The 11,476-nt window shown below is 33.3% G+C and overlaps 2 protein-coding genes across 7 annotated transcripts; one reads left to right on the forward strand and one right to left on the reverse strand.

The window, feature by feature from the left end:
- The first annotated feature begins 944 nt into the window (after positions 1-944).
- Positions 945-7,112, forward strand: LOC111291745 (uncharacterized). 6 transcript variants are annotated; one of them, XM_089766427.1, is made up of 14 exons: positions 945-1,181; positions 1,288-1,376; positions 1,715-1,873; positions 2,204-2,417; positions 2,779-2,865; positions 2,948-3,087; positions 3,348-3,428; positions 3,511-3,575; positions 3,838-4,013; positions 4,327-4,457; positions 4,548-4,632; positions 5,387-5,600; positions 5,980-6,106; positions 6,285-7,112. In XM_089766427.1, exons 1-14 carry the CDS (start codon positions 1,014-1,016, stop codon positions 6,304-6,306), a joined length of 1,758 nt encoding a protein of 585 aa, XP_089622553.1. In that variant the 5' UTR covers positions 945-1,013; the 3' UTR covers positions 6,307-7,112. The 6 variants fall into 6 exon arrangements, with proteins under 6 accessions (XP_089622553.1, XP_022739437.1, XP_022739438.1 ...); XM_022883702.2 differs by having other exon boundaries at positions 6,006-6,106; XM_022883703.2 differs by lacking the exon at positions 2,779-2,865 and having other exon boundaries at positions 6,006-6,106.
- Positions 7,113-7,856: 744 nt separating this feature from the next.
- On the reverse strand, positions 7,857-8,482 carry LOC149516349 (protein SALT UP-REGULATED GENE A-like). Its single transcript, XM_089766428.1, has one exon. The coding sequence runs from the start codon at positions 8,424-8,426 to the stop codon at positions 7,962-7,964; it is 465 nt and encodes a 154-aa protein (XP_089622554.1). The 5' UTR covers positions 8,427-8,482; the 3' UTR covers positions 7,857-7,961.
- Between the last annotated feature and the right edge of the window lie 2,994 nt (positions 8,483-11,476).

Genomic DNA, 11,476 nt, shown 5'->3' on the forward strand with positions numbered 1-11,476 from the left:
CAAGTTATATTACTATTATTAAAGAGAAAAATAATATCTTTGTAAATGATCAAATCTCTTATTTTTCATTTTTAAAATTTTTTTACGGTAAAAATATGCATGGATTAAATTGAATCAATAATATCAATTAAGTCTCTAAAGATTTGTTCGAGGCATGATTTGATCGTGATTATCAATATCACTTCCCTGATTATTCAAACTGTAACAAATCATGATCATCATGATCACTATAACTTATCATTAGTTACTGGGGTTTTTTTTTTTTTTTTTTTTATCTTTATCATTTTATGTATTTATCTTATTCATCCTATCAGCTTACAATTTGTGTTATAAATACCAATAGAAACACACTTTTATAAAAGGAATGGATGGTGATTGATAATCAACATTTTTAATGTGCAAAGTTTGATGGACTGGCTTAAAATGTTTGGAAACTTAAGAGGCTTAAAATATAAAATGCTACTAGTATTTTCCATTATCAACTTTGTTATGGTCTCAAAGATTGAAATAATTACAAGTAAATTTTATTCAAATCAAACAATTTAAGAGGGCAAGATCATTAGTTTCACCTTTCCCATTTTTGTTCATCTTCATCTTGCATATTTAAAGTTCGAAACAATACTTGTAATTTTTTTTTATTCTCAATTTACGTTCTTCTATATATATTAAAAGAAAAGTTTATATTTATCAGTTTATGTTGGATTTAATTATTTTTAATAATAAAGTGAAAAAAATTTAAAATGATTATTATAAGTTTTTTTTTTTTAATATTAGGAGATGTAATATTTGAATTTAATTAATTTCAAATTTTCACATTAACTATTAAATCAAATGGGCCGATACATAAGTTAAAGCTCCAAGACTATACTAACACTAACCCAACCCCAGGGCCCACACGATGCTTCGCGCGCAATACAAAACCACCACCGTGACTGACCGAGATCGGCAAAAATTTCCAGTAGAAAAAAAAAGAAAAAGGAAAAAAATTCGTTGAAGAGAAAAGGCAAGGCGAGATGTGGGTATTTTACCTGATATCGTTGCCTTTAACCATAGGCATGGTTATTTTCACCTTGAGGTATTTCGCTGGCCCCGATGTCCCTCGTTACGTCCTCTTCACCGTTGGATACGCTTGGTTCTGTTCTCTCTCCATCATCATCCTCGTCCCCGCCGATATCTGGACGGTTAATTTTTTTTTCCATCTGAGATTTTGTTTTATTTACTTGATCGGTCTTTTTTTATGTAAATTAGGGTTAATCGAATTCGAAAATTTTATCAAAATTTGTGCAGACGATATCGAAGCCAGAAAATGCTAATGAAAATGGACAAATTTCATTCTTTTGGAGCTGGTCTTATTGGGGTACCTTTCTTCTTACCTGGTACGTTTGTTTCTTTACAGTTCGTTAGAATGGTTTGTTTATTGATGGGTGTCCTTTTATGGAACTGAAATTCACGGGGAATTTGCAAATTTACAGCATTCTAGATCAATTTCTTTAGGGGAATGTTCAAGAGCGGCTCATTGTATTCATGTTGTTGTGATTTTGTATGTGGTTTGAAATGACAATGACTTATGGTTGTACTTATCCTTTTGTTGTTTTGTCTAGTGTGGTAATGTTATGGGATGATTTTGTTGCGAGTAGGGATTATTCTTCTATATGGTTTTGCAGATTGTGGTGTGTTTCCTCATGTAGTTAAATTATGTTATCTCTCTAAGCAGGGCTGTGGTGCCCCTTATTCAGGGTTTTGAAGATGCTGGAGACTTCACCGCGACTGAAAGATTGAAGACTAGTGTGCATGTCAACTTAGTCTTCTATTCGGTCGTGGGCTCTATTGGCCTTGTGGGACTTATTCTCCTCATCACGATGCACAGGAATTGGTGTGCTATTCTTTCTATATAAATTGCTGATTTTTGTTGGTTTTATTATAGTCTTTCTGATATGATCTTGGTTTTCTTATAAAGTTTAGGATTATTTTCGAAGTTGTTTCATGTTTGTATGTCTTTTCTTAAATTTCTGTCATCGATTTCCTCACTGTTCATATCCTTTGTGCTGAATTTGCTTTTCTATACCAGATATTTTACGTGCATATGTTTTCGAATTGACAGATTCTACAAAGTATAGAAAAGTGGACGTAACAAACTTTTCGTTGCTTGTCAGCTGACATATTGTTCTTCTATCTTGTTACTCCATAACTTTTTTGTTGACAGGAGTGGTGATATCCTTGGTTTAGCTATGGCCTTGTCAAATACGTTTGGGCTTGTTACAGGTGCATTTCTTCTTGGCTTTGGCTTGAGTGAAATTCCAAAGAGCCTTTGGAGAAATGCGGATTGGACCATCCGACAAAAAGTTCTTTCTCATAAAATTGCCAAAATGGCTGTGAAGCTTGATGAAGCTCATCAAGAGTTTTCAAATGCTATTGTGGTATTTGCTATCCCCATTATAGTTTTAAAATTTCTTTCCCATCTATGTACCTACCTGCATCCAAATAATTGTATGCATATATGTGTGAATCCTAGTAGACTGATGTATGGTTTTAATAGATGCACATATACATGTCAGGGTCTCTATCTGTTACTCTCACTCACACGCATGCGCTCAGTCATGAGCACATACATATTTGCTCATGTTTAGATAATCTTTTGGAGTTTCCACATGCTTTTAGCAATTAGTATATCAGCAATACCAATTTCTCTCATTTTTCCTTAGAGGCTAAACATTCTTTGATTATTGCTATGTTAACTGTTATGGTTTGTTTTGTCTATCTGGTTATTTGCTTCATCAGGTTGCTCAGGCAACATCTAATCAGATGTCCAAGCGTGATCCTTTGAGACCGTACATGGATGTTATTGATAATATGTTAGCTCAAATGGTATTTTCTGTGTTTGCTCGCAAACTGTTCTATGAACAAGGTTCTCTTTTTGTGGAATATTGCATGACTTTTTATGCTCCAGTTTAGGGAAGACCCATCCTTTAAGCCACAAGGTGGTCGGTTGGGAGAAAATGATATGGACTACGATTCAGATGAGAAATCAATGGCAACACTCAGGCGTCATCTTCGAATAGCTCGAGAAGAATATTATCGGTACAAAAGGTAAACTGGATGCTGGTTTTACACTTTCAGTTTGTTATCAACCCTGAACATATACTGAAATCCAAGTTGTACACCATCTTCAAACAGTTTTAAATGTGCTTGGAAAGTGGTGATATTCATCCTCTCTTTTTGTAAATTTTAGTTGATGTCTTGTGGAAGATCTGTTCTTCATTCCTAGATTTGAATAGGGTGCATAGAAACTTCAATCTAACTGTTGGAACATTTGCTTTTTTGTATCTGACACATGGTTGGTCTAGCAGTGAGTACATGACCTATATCTCCGAGGCCCTTCAGCTTGAAGATACAATAAAAAATTACGGTCGTCGCAGTTCAACTGGATGGTTTTCTTCTATCTATTCTAGTTTCACAACATTCTGGTTCTGTTTTTTCAACCTTTAATATTCATATATGATGTCATTTCAGGAAATATGTTTCGAGTTTCAGACCGGGTCGCTCTGGGAAAACAGGAACACTCTTAGACACAATAGGTAACTAGAGCTCTCTTGATTTTGTGTCGTAGAATCAGTATTTGCCTTGTTTCATGATTCTTTGCTTATGTTTAGTTCTGGGAAGGCCCATTTTTTTTCTTTTTCCTTTTTTTTTTTTTCCAATTTCTCTAAAAAGGATTTATCGATGTCATCATTTGAAATCATTACTCTAAATTCTCTTCTTATTTTTTCTTGGCTTATAAGGAAGGATGTGTTATACTCTAAATTGCAATGCTTTAATTAGATGGTAATGTTTTTGCAGAATTTATTTGGCGATGCATCATAAGGAAACAACTAGAGAAGGTCTTGGCTATTTTACTTGGTATCATGTCCGCAGCGATTCTTTTAGCTGAGGCTACTCTTTTACCAAGAGGAGTTGACCTGTCTCTCTTCTCTATCCTTATAAATTCAGTAAAGAAGCAGGAAGTGCTTGTACAGGTAAAATTTTTACATTTTTCTCCTGTAAAGAGATTCAAATCTTGTAATTTCATCAAGATATTCCAATATAGATTCTATTATTTGATTTGGCTATAAATAGGTCTTGTAAAATGTCATTTTGGCAATATATAGTCTTTAATCTTCGTTCTTGCCTTGTGCATGTTTCCACTTCAAAATTGCCTCACCATTGAATGGAGTTGGTAACTATTGCCATTAACATCATATCTGTGTTTGATATTTCCTTATATAACTTGTTCTCTTCTGCATCATCCTCTTCTTTTTTTACTTTTCTTCTGATTACTTATTCTTCCAGGTCTTTGCATTTGTACCTCTGATGTATATGTGCATCTGCACATATTATTCCTTGTTCAAGGTTGGAATGTTAATGTTTTACTCATTAACACCACGGCAGACTAGCTCTGTCAGCTTGCTCATGATATGCTCGTAAGTCTTTCCTCAGAGGTCTCTTATTATTGGCTTTTTTTTTTCCTTTTGTTCTTTGGAATTCATTTTACTCGTAAACATCTCTACTAGGATGGTTGCTCGATATGCTCCTCCAATTTCATACAACTTTCTCAACCTCATTAGCCTTGGTGGTAAAAAAACCATATTTGAAAAGGTAATTCTCCTATAGCATTCATTGGCTGTGTGTAAATCCAGTGACTCCAATGCTTGCAAAAACTTAAGAAGAAATATAAGAAAAATATGGCTTGGTTTGGTTGATTGCAAGATTGGCATTTCACATATTATGTGTAATAGACTAAGTAATTGGAGTGAAGCGGCAATTCAATTATTCTTTCAAAATTTTTTATATCAACGTTTTTCATTATATCTTCATAATTTGTTTCAAATTTTGTTTCAATGTGTTAAACCTTTTTGGTTTATAGGGGGAAAATACATGTGTTAGTGTGTCTAGCTTGATTTGCTGGTTTGGTGTCTGTCGCTATTAGCCATGCAAAAAGAGAGAAAAAAAAAAAATCATTTGGCTTTCAGTCTTATTACTTCATGAGTGGACGCTGATTTAGTAATCTTTGGAATTTATATAAAGAGATCAGGATAGTTGTACATAACATCAACGTCATTTTAGGAAGTAGCATTTGATTCCTGGTGTTCTTTTTCCATTGGTTGGATATCATATGTTTTTATGAGTTTTATGTCTGATCTAAAACTTGTCTCAACCTCCAGTTCCCAAATCTTGCTGGCACAATATATTGCTGCGTCATATTTGCTATGAATTTTTATGTTTATTTTTTATTTTTACTGTGCTCAAAAACTGGAACCTAGGTGCTTTACCATCAAACTAGGCATTTATTCTTATTTTCTTTCTTTTCCTGCTTAGCTTTTGATAGTTATCTTTGAACTTCTCATTTCAGCGAATGGGGAACATTGATGATGCTGTCCCTTTCTTTGGAGAAGGGTTCAACAATATTTATCCACTTATCATGGTTGTATACACCTTTTTAGTTGCTAGCAATTTCTTTGATCGTGTAGTTGGTTTCTTTGGGAACTGGAAGAGACTTAGATTACAAACTGAGGCGGATGATATGGATGGATTTGATCCCTCAGGATTAATCATCCTGCAAAAAGGTAAGGATTTCAATACTTCATTCTTCTCCATTGTAATGCTGCCTGTTGGTAATATCTTCCCACCGTTTACTAAATAAATACTCTTCCTGTTTCTAATATTAGTCTGTTGGACATACACAGTTTAAGAAGTGTATTTGACATTTGCATGATATGACCTATTATTTTTTGTTGGTGATTGTGCTTTTGCTGTTTATGTGACACATTATGACAATAAAAGGTTACGATGGTAAAATACATAATTATTGCTCTGTATCTAGTAATGACAAAGTGGAGTATTCTTATATGACAAAGGAGCAGCATTGATTTGTGAATTCTGCTAATATCTGCTCTTTATCTTGGTTTAAATTGCTTGCTAATATCTATTTAGATGAATGATCAGGATTTAATAAGATGTCCTCTTTACAGAGCGAACTTGGCTCGAACAAGGACGCCAGGCTGGTGAACAAGTTATCCCATTGGCAAGAAATTTCAATGGTGCTGATATTGAGTCTGGCAACAATATTACAGTACGTAATTGATCTTAAAAGATAGTAGCAGTTGTTTTACATTTTTAGTAGTGCAACTATTAAAAATTCCTATGAATTATATATTCATTCCAGCAAGTCTGCGAATGGTTTTTTTCTTTTTCATCTAAAATCTGTAGTTGAGTTGCGTTCAGTTTCTGACTAAATGCGAACTGCTCAGGATCGTACTGTTGTTGAAATGAAGGCAACAACCACTGATGGTGTGAAGGGGTCTCCATCAAGACCTTTGAAAGAAGAGGCCCGTAAATATGGCACAAGCAGGGAAGCCATCAGCAGCAAGTATGCTGCCATAAGAGAACAGAGTCGACAAGTGTCAAATCCAAAACCAGTGGAGAATAACATAACCTCTGCTAAGGTCTCATTGCTTGAGGCAGGCAACTCACGCTCTGGTAACCAGAAGGGAGATTCATCCTCTGGATTGGCCTCAACATGGCGATCAATGAAATTTGGTTTTCAAAATTTTAAGGCAAATATTGAGGCCAAAAAGTTTCTTCCCCTACGCCAGAATCAGGAAACCAAACTGGTCTCTCGCGTGAACTCATCTGATTCTGAGTCCCTGGATGAGATATTCCAGAGATTAAAACGGCCGTCCATAGACCATAGTGATGAGGATGAAAATGGGAATGAGCCAGACATCAAAATCACGGGTCCTTCGAGATGATATTAACTTCATTTGGATAAATGTGCTTGTTGCTGTTGTAGAAACGGTCATACGAAATGTACAGATCATATGGGTCATTAAATTCTTGCGGTAGGAGTCCAGGGTCCAGGGAGGTTGTCAGCAGTTGGAAATTTCAAACAAATACAATAGGGGAAAATAGTTATTATTTCCCGTGATATCAAGAAAAGTGGTTCCACTTTAGCAAATTCTGTAATCTGAATTGAACATGTAGTCAGGTAGTCAACTTCCTACACATGATATTGTACATCCTGATAGAATCTAAAAGCATCTATATTTTGAAGGCGATTCTGCCATCTTAAAAATCAAGTTTATGCATTGGTGTGATGATGGTTTCTGCGAAAATACAATCCAAACGCAGTGTAAATGTATAATATAGTCTCGAGAACTTTTCAAAATGACGTTGCCATCATAGCAAGTGTGCAGCCGATGCGACAAAAATGGTCAATGAAAAGGTCGCAGTCCAAACGGTTTAAATTTTAACACACAAAATTGACGAGAACCATAGTTTTGATGTGGACAATCTGCTTAGATTGTTTTGAAGTTTTCAACAAAATTTGCTGAGAAAAAGGTAGAAATTTTGAAACCTCATTTTAGAATAAAAAACTTTTTTGTCGCTTATGAACCGACCGACCGCTTCTAAATCATGTTGTATTATGAATCACGGCTCTTCCTACTCAAATCTTCTAACTTGTAGTACTATATGAATTATGAATCACGGCTCTTTCTACTCAAATCTTCTAACTTGTAGTACTATAATTCTATGAAGATGGTGATGTAAAATGATCCAAAGTCAACATTTCTGATAAGCGTGAACAATGGAAAGACATCAGTTTAGGCAAAGATTCAAAGACCAGTAGACCAAGAGTTTGTTTCATTTAAGTGGTTATTTCAGGTTTTTTTTAGACCAAGAGTTTGTTTCATTTAAGTGGTTATTTCAGGTTTTTTTTACTAAATAATTCATAAGACCTATTGGTGTTTCTTCAAAAAGATTAAAGAAAGAAATAATCAACAATCATTCGTAGAACACCATAATCAAAGGATTCAAACCTGTTAACTAAAACATAATTCATTCCAATCCCATAATTATGTAACAAAGAAAAAAAAAATATGCACAATTTATTAAAATTGTTCCCTTTCATTCATTTAAATTGAACCCTAGAAAATTCTTCCTATCATTCTCATACTAGTTGAATGCGTCAGAACATCCTTCTTCCCTTTCAACCGAAGCAACTTAGACCAAAACCCTTTTTTCTTCTTTCCATTCTCAACCTCTTCATCATCGAACTTTCTTGGTTCAAAAGCAATCGATCTACTCTTCTTCAAACCATAATTAGTACCAACCTTTACCATGAAAGACGACGATCCCATGATTCCCATCACCCCGGAACCGTTTCGCTTATGGGAAATACGATGTCGAACCGGGGATGCAGAGTTTGAGGAGAAAGCCGAAGAGTGGTCAGCCGGAGAAAAAGTAAATGAAGGAGCAACTCTTGAAGCTTCGTTGAAAGAAGCTGAACAAAGACTGGATAATCTTTCTCTTAGACAAGAAGGGCAAACCCCTTGTTTTTGCTGGTGATGTGGGTGCTTCTTGCATCCATGGTCTGATTCTGAGAACCCCATAATCACAAACTTCTTTTTTTTTTTTTAAGTTTTCAGCTGTTAATGTTTTTTGCTTGCTTTGCGTACATATATAGACAACAAGGGAGAAAACAAATTCCAATTGGTTCCAAGAAGGTTCCTCGTGTGCACCAAGCACCTTTGCGTCACTGGAAATTGTGATTGTGTAGATCAATGTCATGTTCATCACCGTTGGATCATAAAAAAGATAATGTAGAGCCCACATGATGCAGATGAAAATGCTCACAACAGGACGTCACTTTAGCTGTAATTCCCTCACATGCAACGGAGACAAAAAGGCTTTGAAGTTCGAAGTTTTATGGTTTTCTTAAAAAAGGGGATAAAGTTAAAAGGAAAATAGGCACACCTATCAGCTAACGGCAAAGACTTAAAAAGTTTTTTAGGTAAAGATAGTAAAATTTTTTATTTGAAATAATTAATTAAAATTTAAAATCAAAAATTAAAATAGATAAATTAAAAAATTTTATTAAATAGATCAAGTGTGTAAAATTTAAAAATTTTTAATAAATTTTTATAATTTTTTAGATATATATTTTTAATAAAAATTTAATAAAATTCTTTTAGTTGAATAAATATTAATCAAATTTGAATTATAAATAATATTTTTAATAATTTTTTACATATTATTGATTTTTACATTGAACTTTTTTGATCTATCAATTTGAACTTTTTATTAAAACTTTCATTAAATAATTTTAAAAATTATTTCACAAATTTTACCTAAAAAATTTTATATAAATTTTGTCTGCTAATTACATAAGACTGTGGAGACTTATTTTCTTTCTAAAATTGTTAAAAATATTTAGTATGTGGACATCAAATTTGTCTGACAAAAAAAATATTATTAAATACAAAATACAAAAAAAATCAAAATACAAGATACTAAAAAAAAAAAACAGACAAAAAAATGGGGGATGGCAGTGGTGCCTTCCCTGGCACCACTACCACTAAACCCTACGATCATGCCCTACCCCCCACCTCTTTGATCACCCATCCCGTTGGTTCGTAGCCCTACCACTGTCAGATCAGACAAAAATAATAAAAATGGCATTAGGCTTGTGCTTGCACCTCATGTCGAGCCCTGTCCCACACACGACCGGAGCTCTATTTATAGAACTCCTAGCCGAACCCAAAAGAGGGAAACAGAAAGGAAAGAAGAAACTCCTGCGAAAAAAAAAACACATTATGCCAAAAAAAAAACAAAAGCTTAGTCCTCCCCGCAGGGAGGAACCAATCGCCAAGAGCCCCTAAAAAAAAAAAAAAACAAAGTCAGTTTCGAAAAAATAAAAAGTTAGAATACAAAAAAAAATGGTTTCACCAAAACTTTAAGAACAGATCTAAGAAATTGGGGATTTTTTTTGGTGAAAAGAAGGTCGAATCTGTGTTCAGAGGGTCGAGAGAAGTTTGTGGGTATTTTTTAAAATTTTTCGACACAGGCAACGGCGGTCAGAGCTCACCGCCGGCGAGGATCACGACGGCCGTGCCCCAGGTCGGCCTAGAAAAAAAAAAGGAAAGAGAGCTTTTTTTTTTTAGAGGGGATGAATGACCGAATTTTTTTTTTTGGCTTTTATATAAGCTATCAATAGCCAAAACGATGCAATTTCAATAAACGTCCAAAACAATGTCGTTTTGAACCTTAAAGATCCATGAGTCAACCCGTGACCTGACTCGGGATCCACGCATCCGACCCGAGATCCGTTTTTTTGATCAACCTCTGACTGGTCCCATTGAACCGGAATTGAACCACTGAACCCGACCCGGACCGAAATTGAATCATTGAAAGTGACCAACCGTTGACGCCAGATCGAACTGTCGAACCGAATCCCGTATTGATCGGATCGTTGACTGGTCTGGTTTAGGTAAAAAAATTTTTTTTGAATTTTTTGAATTTATATATATATTATTTTATTTATATTTATGCATATTAAAATATTTATATTTGTTAGATTAAATAATGAAATATGTGGTTAATTTTTTTATATAATTCTATTAATTTTTAAAATAAATTTAAATAATAATAATAATAATAATAAATTTAATAATAATACAAAAATAATAAAAAAAAAAGAAAAAAAAGAAAATTTTTTCTGACGATAAGATTTAAAGGTACTTCGAATAGCGATACCTATAAAATCTTTAGGTAAAATTTTTTTAAAAAAAATATTACCAGTGTATTGGAGTATTTATAAAAAATTTTCAATACAATAAAATTTTTGTTCTTATAAAATAATAATAAAAAATAAACTAATAAATTAAAAATGGGTAATAAAAAATGATAAAAAAAATTTTGTCTGATTATGAGATTCTAAAAGTATTCCGAGTAGAGATGCTTTAAGAAATCCCTAAGTGAGAATATTTTTTCTTAAATATTATCAGTGTATTGGAATATTTATAAAAAATCTTTAATACAATAAAAATTCCTCTGTTCTTCATTTTTTTAAATAAGAATAATAATAAAAATTAATAAAATTTCTAAAAATAAAATGTGTGCATCATGTTATTATTTGCATTGCAGGCATGATATACTTTTTATGAAAAGTAAATTCAGACCTCCGAGGATGAGATTCTTAAGTATTTCAAGAAGCGATGCTTAAGAAATCTCTAGGTGAGAAAGAGTTCTTCTAATATTATCAACGTACTAGAGTATTTTGAGAATTATTTCAATAAAAAAGGTTCTAATTTATTTTTCTCGAATAAAATTTGAATAATAATTTTTTAAAAATAAAACCAAACAAACCAAATTCCAAAAAAAAATCAAGAAAATTATTTTTTCAAACACCGAGAATCAGACTATTTTTAATCAAAATTAAAGGATAACACGTAGTTAAGTGGTACCGTTTTTAAATGGGCGTCGTGGGGGTGTTAATCCTTCCCTACGCGTAATCGACTCTCAAACTTAAACTGTTTTGCAGACCGTAAAATTATCTTTTTAATAAATTTTAATTAATTTTAAAATCTTATTAGAAGGATAAATTTTAATAGGTGACCAATCGCACCTAGCCAAAAAATATTGGTGGCGACTCTATTTTTCA

Source organism: Durio zibethinus, chromosome 10 (assembly GCF_047325235.1).
Source record: "Durio zibethinus cultivar Kanyao isolate XHJ-2024 chromosome 10, ASM4732523v1, whole genome shotgun sequence".
In the NCBI taxonomy this organism is placed as follows: domain Eukaryota; kingdom Viridiplantae; phylum Streptophyta; class Magnoliopsida; order Malvales; family Malvaceae; genus Durio; species Durio zibethinus.